The 15,235-nt window shown below is 27.6% G+C and overlaps 1 protein-coding gene across 1 annotated transcript in view; it reads left to right on the top strand.

The window, feature by feature from the left end:
• Positions 1-15,235, top strand: part of spdi (sperm antigen with calponin homology and coiled-coil domains split discs) — a 93,823-nt gene that overhangs the window by 69,600 nt on the left and 8,988 nt on the right. Inside the window, exon 15 of the mRNA XM_075363309.1 lies at positions 11,815-11,855. Within this exon, the coding sequence (XP_075219424.1) occupies positions 11,815-11,855 (41 nt within the window). The remainder of the gene's footprint in view (positions 1-11,814; positions 11,856-15,235) is intronic.

Raw genomic sequence — 15,235 nt, 5'->3', positions numbered from 1 at the left:
ATTGGGTACCTAAAAGTCAAACTTTTAAATTAAGTCTCACATAAAGAGATCTTGGAAACCCTTCATGAATAGGTAAGAAGAAAAATAGCTGAAATATGAAAAAAAAAACAGCTCATAGATTTTTTACTAAGACAGCTCAATATGTTTTTAGGGAAGCACGGAATCCTCATACTGAAACATGTACTGTGCTCATATGATCTAGCCACATGTGATGTTTTTTATGCTCGAAGATTAAATATGGATTAAAAGGTATCTGTTTTGAGTCTACAGATATATACAGTGAAGATAAAAGTGATAAAGTTCATTCATGAATTATCCAAAGATGACATGTAACATTGCACTGGAAGATTTGCATAGAGTGATGTATATATTGAGCGGGTGGGTACATTGCAGAGGATAATATCTCCTTGTGCATTTTGTATATTAAAAAATTTTGAAACTTCATTTATTTTGTAGCTGTGTCTCTTGTAACATCTGCTAGTAATAATATAACTAATACATTGTAATAAAACTGTCTCATGACAGGTGTGTTTATAACTTCGATAGAATGACATGGAATTGTTACAACCTGTTGACTCTGCTGGAATAACTACTAATAGCCACATTAAAGATGTACTCTAAAAAATATCAAAGAATTATATTACTAGTTTATTTACTTACTGCTTAATACTGTTTTATTTATTTTCTTTTTGTTTAGTGCTTTTGCAGTTATATCTGATTCATAACAACATGTATTGGATTAAAACTATATGAAAATTGAGAGATACGTTTGCCATCTTGGTCACAATAAAAAGGTTTATTAAAAAAAAAATATATATATTTTTAATACATTCTAATGAAGTAGAGTTGTTTGTAAAAATTCTTAACAAACATAATAAACAAAACATATATTAAGTTTTAAGTAAACATAATTAATTTTTATAAATAATTATATTCTGATGGTAGGGTGGCATTTCATTAGATTATTTGACTAGTATACTTGGCTTACCTGTTTAGGATTAAAATAAGCTCAATTATTCATTAAATTCTTGGTACTTCTCATGTTATTTGAAAATATGTACTAAGATGTTTCTGTTCAGATAATTTTAATCATCTTTGTTTGTGTATTTTTGATCTACTAATTATTTATTAAAAAAATTTGTTGAACAGCATGACAAGCTGCTGAAAGTGAGTGATATAACTTTTAATAATATCTAAGTACTGATAAAAGTTGTATGGTCTAGTTTGTTGCATTAGACCATATTGGTTGGATGATATGGAAGTTCAATAATTTCAAAATTGATTAAATATGGTTTACTTGATATTTTTTCCTTTTATATTTATTTATATATAAGAAGTATATTTTTTTACATCTGTGTTCTCATTATGTATTGATTTTACTATGACTGGTGTTTTTGTTGTTAATCTTTAATTTAAAATTCAGATAATAATTCTGTAAATATGATTTTTTTTCAGATATATATTTTATGATAAATATATACATAAATGCAATCGTAATGTAAAATTACCTTTTACATAATTATAATGCAGTCAACTGATTTTCTCTTGTAATGAGTTATGCAGCTGTGTTTTTGTTAATGAGAAAGAATATAAAACACTGATCAACTATGTTTAATGAATTGATCTCATTTAGAAGATAAATTATTTTCTAAATATTATTTATCTTTAATAACAACCGCTTTTTGCAGTTTCAAAATGGAAAAAAGAGATATTATGTTGTTGGAGCCACTGTTAAGTGATTAAAAATTAATCAAAATATTGGAAAAAGCCTTAACCATTAACACCCTTCGAATCATGAGTAATGCTATTCTAAGTTTGTACAAATATATTTCATTGGAGCTATAATGTTTTGGTTATGTAGTATTTGAGCTGATGTATGTGTAGTTACAATAAATTTAAAAGGATAATAATAATAAAAAAGTAAAGTAATTCTTTACTAAGAGTTTTTCAAACATATTTGAAAAATTTTACAGTCCTCTTTTAATTTCACCTACCAGCTCTACTTGTGTGCTCTTCTTTGTCTATAAGCTTTGTTATTGCCACACGTATTTTGTAAATTTTTTGTTTTTAATAAGTACTACTGTGTATGAATTATGTTGATACTCTACTTCTGTTTTTTCTGATGCAAAAATTCATGTGAATTGTTAACTTTGTCTCATTCCCTGACATTACATTAACACATATGTTCTCAAAAAGTGCCTGTGATGTAATAATACTTTCTTTAGTTTTGACCGTTATTGATGACAGACTGTACATACGTGATTGCTATTTCTGTCATTGTTCATGTAGAAATGATTATTGTCTTCTTTTTAGTGTTCCAATATTATAAGTTAATATTTATTTAAATTATACTAGATACTGATAATTAATTGTCTAGAGCGTAATATGAAAAAAATTCTTTTACCAGCAAGGGGTTAATTTTCATGATCTTACAGTCATTGAAAATTAATCGTGAACAATAAACAGTTGACTGTATCTGTAATATTAAATTTCATAGACTTTCAAATGTGTACAGTTACATTTTGTGGTGATTTATATTGAATTTATGAAGTTGAAGTTAAGTTTAAATATTTACTTTTTTCATGGCTTGTAATCTTGTCTGTTTTTACTAAAGTCTGGTACAATTGCTTTAACTCCTGATGTAATATTTTATGAAAACAATATTTTTCTATTTTTATTGTGATGTAATGTTAATTACAAGATAAAAGTTGTTTTTTATAATAATGTTTTATGTCCTGCACCTTTTACATTATAGATTGAATGGTCATCGTAACGAATATTTAAAAATGTTTTTACCATTTATAGTTTGCACTGATATTTGACTAATATGTAGTCATGCTACTTTTTAAATTATATGAATATGCCTTTATTTGTGGCCTTAATAGGAAATTTATCAACTTTATCAATTTTGTTACTGCCATTGATTATTCATTACTACAAAATTATTATATTTTACTAAGAAAAATCATGTACATTCTCAAATGATTTTTTCTAAATATTCTTAGCCTTCTGATAGGATTTAAATTTATGTTACTGACCTAAGTTTCCGTTCATAAAATTTATAAGTAGTTGTGTTTTTTGTATGTAGTTGAGATTGTGCAGTCCAGTTGAGTTTTTTTTTTATTCTTGGTGAAGTAACCAGATGTGTAGTTAACTAATTCTATTAAACCAGTTAGGTTTAATAGAATTAGTTATGATATTACTTTCCTAAAGATAAGATAAACTGATGATACGTGAGTATAGTTCTTTAAGAGTGATTTTTATACTTGGTATTACTTCTTAAAGTTCCCATCCAATTATAAGACCTGCATTTTGTGAAGCATTAGGTGTTATGCTCTCTGATGTATTTTAGGACATCTAATGAAAGAAAACATACCTTTAATTGAGTTTTTGAAATATACTTCTGGAAATTACTGAAGATTTCATGCCTAAAGAACCTAACTTTTACTGTATTTATCTGTTTTTGGAAATTTAGTATTTAAAACCTATAAGAGAATATTATAAACATTAATGTTCTCAAATATATTTTTGATGGCCAGTTCCAAGTGGTGGTCATTTAAAACAAAAATTGTTATTTCAGCTCATAGTGAGAAAAAGAATGTATTTTTTTCTTTGAACTATGCATAACACTATTACAGCTATAGAGTTTCATAGTTTTAATTAACAGAAAGGAAAAGTGAATGTAAATACAATTTTGTTTTCTCTAAACAGGTGATGGTACTATCTTGTTTTATTATCATTCAATGCTGTTAATTCTTTAAGTCAGGAAACCATTAATTAGTTTTCTAAACGCTGAAATGTTTGGTAGAGTTTTATGAAAAAATCATAACTTTACACCATCACAGATTAATTTATTATGGATTATAAATTTTAGATGTTTTCTCTGTCAATTAATTGAACTTAAGTCATAGAGGATCAGGTTGTTTATTAACACTTTAAAAGCTTCCAGATTTCAAAATATTCCAGCTTAGGTGTATGTTTATGATTTTCTTATTAAAAAAAGTCAAATACTTTTACATTTCTGGGGAAATGTTTATTTTGTTTCTGAAAATAAATTTTTGCTAAGTACCTGATTGTTACCCAAGTTGGTTTTTACGATAGAAGTAACTTATCATCTTGTTATCAAATAACGATAGAAAGAACTTTTCATCCCTTTCGAATGGCTATTTCATACTGGCAGCATATTTATTAGATCTAACTTTTTTCTTATAGACTTCATTTTCAGCTGATATAATTAAGGCATTTATTGCTTTGGTGAAAGAATATAACGCTCAGAAATTAGCAGGTGGGCCTCAAATTACAGAGATATTTGCGGGTAAATTTTGTTATGTTATTTATAATGGATATTATGGACCATGCCACCTAGAAAGAAAAATCATTATTTGGTGTGACATCTGAAAAAAGTTGGCCCTTTATAACTAAATGTTTATGTTTATATATCATAACCTCTGTTTTTCTCAAACATGGACGAACTTGATAATGGTAATGATACTGAAGTAATTTCCTTCACATAAATAACTTCTTTGCAGTGTTTTTGAAAAAATGTATAGTGTATAATATTATTGTGGTTTAGTTTTTTAAAGAAAGAAGTGAAAAAATGTTTTTGACTTCTGCCGTAGTTAATTCGGTTGTGGATTATTAGATCTCAGTATATACCTTTCTATGTTTATTATTTGTTTTCTTGCTTTCACAAGTGGTTGTTAGAAATAGACTTGTTTAGACTCAAATTTTCTGCATACAGATAATTTTTTTATGGCTTAATCATTCAAATGCTTATGTTTATGTATTGCATTATTCAAATTTTATTAATCTCCCTATTTTCCTTAGTTTAAAAAAGAAAATCATTTAAGCCAGGTTTACTCTTGTATGTAATGAACAAATGGTTAGTTATATTTATATTGGTCTATTTCACTTCATCTTTTTATTGCAGGTAGCTTGATGTTGCCTTGACATTTTGTTTATTATGTAATCTATCTAGATATTAACAGTATGTGTTTTGTTATAATTCCGTAGATTGTGAAAGAGTTTTGAGCAGATTCTCATTTTCTGCTGACCTGAGGAGGTTTGATCTCTTTTCATTGTCAGCTACTTTCTGCTGCTATATTCCTCCTCCTGCTTCATATAAATAATGTGTTTGTGTGTGTTTCAGCTGAAAACTGGTATTGATTTTTAAAACTCTTCCATTATCTATCTCTGTAATTTATTATAATAGCAATAGCTATTGGAAACTGTACTGTACAATTACACTTTTCTCATTGCACATTATTTTTAAAAAAGCTGGTTTTGGCATAATTACTGATAGGCAGTTTTTGGTGCTCTATGACCCAGAGTTAATTTTATGTGGATTTTAGTGGTTGTGTACCATACACTCGTCACAGTCTTCGGGGCTCATTTAATAATGATTGACAATAACTATATGGTCACTTGAATCTTGACAAGACTAACTGGAAAACTCTTAACTGGTTTATTATTCAGCCCTATAAACTTTTATTACTTGTTAACAGCCATTTTTTTTGTTTTACCACATCCTTTCATACATCTTACAGTTTTTCTTAACAAAATCATAAACACAAATCATGGTATTAAGAATATCCAAGTTTTTGTATATATTGTTAAAGAATATTCTGGTATACATTTTAAAGCTATCAGTTGCTTGATTCTACTTATTGAGAATTTTAATATTCTATTTACAATTTAAACATTTACACTAAATGCTAAATTCTAATTAACAACAAAATTTGGCCCACTGAACCTAGGAGCTATATGTACCCTGTTGCTTCACAAAGAAGCAGTTTGGCTCTCCTGTAGGTCTCAACTAAATAAAAATACACCAAGTATCCTGCATCTCTCCAAATTATTTCACATTTTAATCAGTATATTTTTACTATTATTTTGTTGTATTGTTTTCCAATAATGGGTAACTCCATTATTAAACCTTGTTTTTACTGTCTTGTGTAGTTATGTTAAAGTGTAAATGCTTGTCTTTTCATAATGTAAAATATTCTTTTCTATCAAAGTACTCTCTTCAGTGTTTTTCTGCCCTCTCCTTTCCTTATGCTTCATTCCTTCTTCCTGAATAATTATGATAAAAACTATGTCATCTATTACCTGGCTACATCTGTGATGTTATTTAGCACTCGACAAGGTAGCTATGTCTTCATTGAAGTAAAGTTGGATGGTGACTGGCTGTGGGATCATTTAAGAGGATATATACAAAAAGTAGTCTAGCGGCTAAAATGTCTCCTGTTTGCGGTGGGTGTCCTAATCCTTTTAAAATCTAAGTGTAACCGTGTTGAGGAGCACTCATTCTTACTGTCCTTTTTATTTCTTGATACTATATTTAAATTCTAGTAAAGTATCTTCCTCTAATACATCCTCAATTATTTCCAGTCCATTTAGTATTTAAGGTTTACTGTGAACTACAAACACAAACTACTTATTTAATATATTTACTATTGTTTTTTTATGACCGATTTATAAAAAATTAAAATTTATTGGGTAGTGGAACCTACTTAGAGCAAAATATGAAACGGATTCATAAACATCGCATGAAAAAATAAACCTAAATTATAAAACTTTAAAACATTTATAACAAGTACCATGTATTACTGTTTTTGTTCAAATCTTTTGGCTAATTAATGCCCGGTTTATACTTTTATTTAGTTATTATGTTTTCTTTATATAAGCTGTTAGAAATAAAATTAATGAGCATAAAAATAAGTAAATTCTAGATAGTCAAGAGATACAGTAGTACATTCCATTAATTAGTTATTGTTATGAGGTATTTCATTTTTATTTTTAAAAATAGGTTCCATGGTGTGTGTGTGTATATATGTGCATGTGTGTGCAGTCAAACTTTCATAAACCAGAAATCTAACCTAAAAATTGTTTTTAAAAAGTTTGTTATTTAGAGATAACAAATATTTTTAATATCTATGAACTGTTTGTTTTGGGATGGAATTATTCAGCCTGTTAGTGGAATTTTATTTCTTGAATCATATGACTCCTCTTTAAATTTGCTTGGTAGTATTTCTGATCTGAAAGTCATGATGAAATTATTTTATTATAAATTTTTATTCTTTTTCTGTAATGAACATAAAAGAGAAACGTTTATTTTTTTTTGTCTTCAGTCATTTGACTAGTTTGATGCAGCTCTCCAAGATTCCCTATCTAGTGGTAGTCGTTTCATTTCAGTATACCCCCTACATCCTATATACCTAACAGTTTGTTTTACATATTCCAAACGTTGCCTGCCTGCACAATTTTTTCCTTCTACCTGTCTCTCCAATATTAAAGCAACTATTCCAGGATGCCTTAATATGTGGCCTATAAGTCTGTCTCTTCTTTTAACTATATTTTTCCAAATGCTTCTTTCTTCATTGATTTGCCGCAATACCTCTTCATTTGTCACTTTATCCACCCATCTAATTTTTAACATTCTCCTATAGCACCACATTTCAAAAGCTTCTAATCTTTTCTTCTCAGGTAATCCGATCGTCCAAGTTTCACTTCCATGTAAAGCTACGCTCCAAACATATACTTGCAAAAATGTTTTCCTGATATTTAAATTAATTTTTGATGTAAACAAATTATATTTCTGACTGAAGGCTCGTTTTGCCTGTGCTATTCTGCGTTCTATATTGCTCCTGCTTCGTCCATCTTTAGTAATTCTACTTCCCAAATAACAAAATTCTTCTACCTCCATGATCTTTTCTCTTCCTATTTTTACATTCAGTGGTCATTCTCCGTTATTTCTACATTTCATTACTTTCATTTTGTTCTTTTTTATTTTCATGTGGTAGTTCTTGTGTAGGACTTCATCCATGCTGTTCATTATTCCTTCTAAATCCTTTTTACACTCAGCTAAAATTACTATATCATCATTAACTGCTAGTGCTAGTTCTATGTAAAGATTAAAAAGTAATGGAGATAGGGAACATCCTTGTCTGATTCACTTTCTTATTACAGCTTCTTTCTTATGTTCTTCAATTATTACTGTTGCTGTTTGGTTCCTGTAATTGTTAGCGATCATTCTTCTATCTGTGTATTTGAATCCTAATTTTTTTTAAATGCTGAACATTTTATTCCAATCTACGTTATCGAATGCCTTTTCTAGGTCTATAAATGCCAAGTATGTTGGTTTGTTTTTCTTTAATCTTCCTTCTACTATTAATCTGAGCACTAAAATTGCTTCCATTATTCCTATACTTTTCCTGAAATCAAATTGGTCTTCCCCTAATACTTCTTCCACTCTCCTTTTAATTCTTCTGTACAGAATTATAGTTAAGATTTTTGATGCACGGCTAGTTAAGTTAATTGTTTTGTATTCTTCACATTTATCTGCTCCTGCTTTCTTTGGTATCATGACTATTACACTCTTTTTGAAGTCTGACGGAACTTCCCCTTTTTCATAAATATTACATACCAGTTTGCATAATCTATCAATCGCTTCCTCATCTGTACTGTGCAGTAATTATACAGGCATTCTGTCTATTCTAGGGGCCTTTCTGCCATTCAAATCTTTTAATGCTCTCTTAAATTCAGATCTCAGTATTGTTTCTCCCCTTTCATCCTCTTTGACTTCCTCTATAATACTAGTTTCTAATTAATTTCCTCCGTATAACTACTCAATATATTCCACCCACCTATCGACTTTGCCTTTCATATTATAAATTGGTGTACCATCTTTGTTTAACACATTATTAGATTTTAATTTATGTACCCCAAAATTTTCCTTAACTTTCCTGTATGCTTCGTCTATTTTACCAATGTTCATTTCTCTTTTCACTTCGGAACACTTTTCTTTAATCCACTCTTCTTTTGCTAATTTGCACTTCCTGTTTATAATATTTCTTAATTATCGATAGTTCTTTTTAGTTTCTTCATTACTAACATTCTTATATTTTTTACGTTCATCCATCAGCTGCAATATATCGTCTGAAATCTAAGGCTTTCTACCAGTTCTCTTTGTTTTGCCTAAGTTCACTTCTGCTGATTTAAGAATTTCTTTTTTAACATTCTCCCATTCTTCTACATTTTCTACCATATCTTTTTTACTCAGACCTCTTGCGATGTCCTCCTCAAAAATCTTCTTTACCCCCTTTTCCTTAATCTTCTCTAAATTCCACCGATTCATCTGACACATTTTCTTCAGGTTTTTAAATCCCAATCTACATTTCATTATCACTAAATTATGGTCACTATCAATGGCTGCTCCAGGGTAAGTTTTGCAATCAACGAGTTGATTTCTAAATCTTTGCTTAACCATAATATAATCTATCTGATACCTTGCAGTATCACCTGGCTTTTTCCATGTTTATTAAAGAAATTTAATAAATTAAAAATTTACTTAATTCTTATAAGGAATAATTTTTGTGAACAAAACTTTACATAAACTTACATGATTAGAGTAGGTTGCTTTTTAAGTAATTTTGATATATATGTATTTTTTTTTTAGAGAAATTTTGATTGTTGATTTTTGCTAGACTTTCATGTTTTTGCCTAAACATAATTTGATAGTCTTTAATGGCAGTGAATAACTTAGCTACTGAAAAAATGGAAAAAATTGTCCAAAATTTTAATGCGATATGAGTTCGGTTAATGTCCTGTTGCAGTAGGTTTTTTTTGTCTTGCCTTACTGATTTGTAGTTATTGTAGTTGTCAAAACATGTACAAAACCTTGAAGAATGAAATATTTCGCATGTATAAAATACATATTACGTTTCAAGACCAAAAAACATATAATGGTAATGATTGAAAATTCTCTTAAGTAATAGGAAATTTTATGGCTCACAAAAAAAAATTGTTTAAAGGGTTGTGGTTTATGGAAGTTTTACTGCTTGTATTCTATACACAAGATATGTTGATTTTTTTTGTAGTGTTCAATAAGAATGAGGGTGTCAGTTTGAAAAAAATGATTCAATAGCAAGAATAATTATAAACTGTATGAAAAATATTGAATGTCATCTCTAAAAATAAAAATTGATAATTTACAATAGTTGGGTGCATATAAATTAATTTTCTTCAATGTTTATTGTAAAATCAAAAGTGTGATCATTCTGAATCATTGCTCTGTTTAGTGTGTTTGATTTAAATCTTGATGTTTATAAATAATGAGTACACCTAAGCAGTATGTATATATGCGATTTAGCAATTGCTTATATTTTTATTATATTTTAATAGTGTTTATTTAAATGCAGATTATTTTATATATAAATTGTGTTTATTACTGGTAAAAGAAATTCATGGTGAAAAAGGAAATAAGTGATTGCAAGAATCGATATTCATAATATAATTTTTTTTTCTTTATAAGTAACAATTTATTTAAAAATGTATTTCATTAGAAGCCTGTATTTCAGTTTGGTAATGATGCTATTGTATAATTGTGTCTCAGTAGAACTCCATTAATCTGAACTTAATGATTATTTGGACTGAAAAAAAATGATAGAAATAATTATATTGTAATGTAGAGATGATATTGTAACTATAATGATGTAATTATTATGAAATTATAATGTAGTATAGTAATCAAAAGTAAAATATATGACATAGAAGAGTGAGGATAATGTTATAAAAAGTGATTGGCAGATAAGACGACTGGTATTTTTTTTCTTCTAGAATTTGGATTTCATAGTATTTTTCTTTTACATAACTCTATTGCTTGTAGTTGTTATGGAAATAACAGTGTCAGTCTACTTTATTTCATACATTATTAATATAGATGAAATATTTTCTTATTTTATATCGTGTTTTAGGCATTAAAAAATTAACCCATGCATTAAGTATTATTTCCAGAAGTATAAGTTTTTTTTTTTTAATTAGATCAGATCTGAAAAGTCAAGATTAATGGAGTTCTACTATATTTTTTGGCATCTTGTTTTACAATAATAACCAACAGATGAAAGTATATGTTTAAAAAATTTACTGTTGTTAAAATATGTGTTTTACATTAAAAACTGTTATTGTATCGATGAAAAATATGAATGATTAACTTAAGCGCAAAGGATTTTTATTATATTAATGTATATTTAATTTATATTTGTTCCTTATTCATATTTATATGTTAGCTTATTCACTGTTTTAAAGAACTGTACTGTGTATATTAAGTTTTTTTTTATGAAATTTTATTTTCATTGTAAATATATACATATATGTAAGGATTGAAGATTATCATTATTATTACTGTTATGAGTCAATTAATTTTGCCATGACTCTTCAAAATGATGTAATTTATTTCAGTAGATTGCTTAGTGTTTTTTTTTTTGGTTTTTTACTTTAAATGTACATAAGCTTTTTTGTTCCTACTTTATTTTATACAAAGTAAAGACCAATATATTTTTAATAAAAATGTTGTAATGAAATAAGAATTATTTTGCTGTCAATATCCCTGTGAAGTTTAGTCATTACTGTTGTTTTGGCCTAATATTGTATTTTTTTTAATACAGTATTTTTATTTAAGACTGAAATTGTAAATTGTATTGTTTTATGTGGGTGCTTCTTTTGTTGTCAGTTATAAAAATAACACTTCTTTATCTTTCAACATTAAAAATCAGACTGATTTATTATTGTAGTATATTGTAAGTATCGAATTTATTAGTTATTATTATTTTTTTTTATTTCTGTAAATGATTTATTAAGATTTGTTTTAAAAATTGTTATATTTTCAGAAAATAAAATGAATTTGTTTTTTCTAATCTTAGCTAGCCTAGCGTATATTTATTTAGATATTTGTTTTGTTTACGCGTTGAAACTCTTTATACTTATGATGTAAATTTTCACTATAATAAAATTTTACAGTTCAATTTATATTTGCAGGACATGTGAAGGAATGCTGCATTCGATCAAAAAAAAGGAAGGTGCGTGCAGAGATATCAAGTCCTGAACATAGTCATTAAAAACAGTTGATGATATTTACAGGTTACAGATCACAGGTTACAGGTTAAACACAGTTACAGGTCTCTGTAACTATTTAGGTTGCTAGAAATTTTGAGTGAATGTGTTGTTTCTGATTAAGATTGCAAATTGTATCCCCCCCTTACATTCTGAGCATTTCACAAAACCTGAAACTTCTCAGCAAGTAGTATCTTGAAAATATGGAGTGTAAGACTGGAGTGAATGTATGTGTGTGAAAGTAGACTTTAAACAACAGTTTGGATGTCAGTGTAAATTTACAGAATATCTATGAACTGCAGAAAATTGTCAGGAACAGAATTTTTTTTTTTTTGCTTACATATTGAAAGGTGACATGCTTATTGCCCTTTACATCTTTTAGTCTTTCACAAATTTGGAAAAAAAATTGTGTATCTTAAACAAAGACTAATTTTTTTTTTTTTAAATCATTCATACAGATCTAAGGCAAATTTACTTATTCATCTACATTTACTTATTCCATCTAAACATTTTATTAAACTGGTTAAATTCAGATTAAATGCGAATATGTAAAAATATATATTAAGATAAAGGATTATTTTGTTGGCCACAAATATAAGACTGAATTCTTATGAAGAACGTAATTTCTCCAACCATCAGAACGTAACTAATAATTTCATTATATTCATAAGACTTGTGTAGTAGTTGACTTAGGCAGCTCCATAATTATCATTGCAGAAAAATGACTTTGAATCACTACTTGTATAACAAATATGGTATCATAGCAATTGTTCCTGTAACCAGTGAAATAGCAAAAGATGTCAAATTGTTCTTGACTAACCTATGTCAGATGCTTGAGGTACCATTTTGGCATGATTAGTTAGATACTTTTGCTCAGTCTGAAAGCAGAATTTCTCAAAAATGGTTAAAATTGTTTTTATAAAATTTTAATATTTGTTATGTAGAATATTTTATTTTACACTAGAAGAACATTTTAGCACCTGTAAGCAATTTTTTGAAGTTGTTTTAAAAATAATTATTATTTTATAAATAAAATAATTTAAAAATCATTACAAAAGTGAATATATATATATCCATGAAATATGTGGTATGTGAATGTGCACAAGTGTACACAAACACAAATATATAGACTCTGCAGAATAACCAAGGGAGTTTCATTTTTTTCTTCAGAAACTGAGTATTTTCAATAAAATTCCAGTTTTTTTTTTTAATTCAAGACATTTGAAATTGTTTGTGGTATGTCCAGTTTTTTTTTAATTCAAGATATTTGAAATTGTTTGTGGTATGCCTAAACAGAAGTTAAAAGTCAGTATAAAGTAGTGACTTTTAATGTATCACTTCTGTCACATCCTCTATGAATTAAATTTACTGATGTAGGGCAGTTTGGATATGATAGAAATATCATCTTGAAAGCAACTACCTTTGTATGTGTCAGCCCTCTAGTTTAACATGTCTCAATTATAACGAATTAATCCTACACAAGTCAATTCAGTTAAGGAACTTTTGACATGCTCTGAACATCTTTTCTTTGGAAGTGAGTGATTGAAAAATATCTTTAATTACAGATGCTGTGGAATTCTGTAAACATTCTAAAACATTAAATAAGAATTTAAACGGACATTTCTTACCCTAGTTTAAACACATTGGAGTGAGATTGCAGAACTACTAACAACTTGGGTAGTACTTATTAAAGAACTTATAAAGTATACTTGTTTATTGAATCATTCCAGCTTGTTCATTCAAGATATATAAATAAGTAATAGTTTCCCAACAGTATGTTAAGGCACTTAAACAAAGTTTTTGTGTAATCTATTGATCAATTTCATTAGTTTTCTTTTAGCATAATTCGCTCATGACTCATAGCTGTGTGATTTCATTGTATGTACAATTTTGATCATACTCTGGTGTGTTGATATTACCAGATGCTCTGGAACAATGGCTAATTACAAAAGGTATCATTAATCTGATGTAAAAATTATAATGGTCACATGTGTTCAGAAAATTTGGTCGGATTATGTAGTCAACTTGGTTATACAATTTCTAAGCTAATACTGCTTTAAGCATGTAGCTGATCATTCGGCCTAGAAATTTGTGTTGATAGGACTACATGTGTCATATAAACAAAATTATTGCTCCTTTAAAAGTTTTATTTTGGAAAGAAGTTTTTTTTTAATTTTGAGTTTGTTGTCTGATGAAAAACTGATCATAAACCTGCAGCAGATGAGGCATTCATTTTCAGGACAGCAGTAAAGCAAAAACAGATGTTGAATAGTGCATTATCAACTTCAGTTTTTGTAGTACCCTTGCCATTCCACTCACTTTCTAGTCTATTGCAGTTTTTTGACTAAATATTTTGTCCAATAATAATTATTATTTATATATATTTCTGATTATAATCAGAAATGCATCAAAAAATTCTTTACCCTTTTTTTCTTTATCATTAAGCTTATAATTGTGAAAAAAGCGATTTCTCCTTGATACCAAAGGTAATATAAAACAGTAATTTTCTTTAAGGGCTGTTCCAAAATTATCTTCTAAATACCCTGTTAATAATGTTGCAGGAATGGATATGTAGAAACATTACAAAAAAATTATGGAATGTTGGGAAAGGTTTTGAAATTAGATAAAATAAAATAAGTTCTGAACAATACATAAATACTTAAAATAAATACTGAAAAATACATAAATACTGAACAATACTTTAGGTGAATGTTTGAAACTGGCTTTACTAAAATTTATTTTTTATTGATAATGAATGCTTTAAATGTAAGTGTTTAAATTATGGGCTAAGACTTTATTTGCTTCATGTTTTGTCACATTTGTTACTACTATGGCTTCATTCGGCCTACATGCATGTTTAGATATCATTTATCTGAATCATTGTTATGTCGTTGGCAGTCGGTGTATTTTATTATTTTCGTTTAATAGAAATGTATTAATAGTTCTTCATTAGATAAAACAATTTATCAGTTAAACTGATCATTGTAGTTATTGTGCATACGTACAACTACAGAGTGAAATAATTATTTAGAAAGAGATTGTTTATCGAATACATAATTATGTAATATAATCTACATATCATCGGTAATCAATTAATTGATATATGACTATCAATTGTTTAGAAGTTAAATGGCGAATGCTTTGTTAATTTGGGCCCAGAATTGATTTTACTTTTACTTTTTGAAAAAAATTTCTATTAAATTGTGAGGAAATTTATCTGTTATATGTTCATATAATCTTCAACGTATTTTGACTATTAAATTAAAAGTAAAATTAAAAAAAAATGAAGTTATTTTATTTAAAATGCAATTAATTACAAATTTTTACATGTATTTATTTTAATCTA

This window comes from Lycorma delicatula, chromosome 4, assembly GCF_047948215.1.
Source record: "Lycorma delicatula isolate Av1 chromosome 4, ASM4794821v1, whole genome shotgun sequence".
NCBI classification, from domain to species: Eukaryota; Metazoa; Arthropoda; class Insecta; order Hemiptera; family Fulgoridae; genus Lycorma; species Lycorma delicatula.
This window is presented reverse-complemented; position numbering and strand designations above follow the sequence as displayed.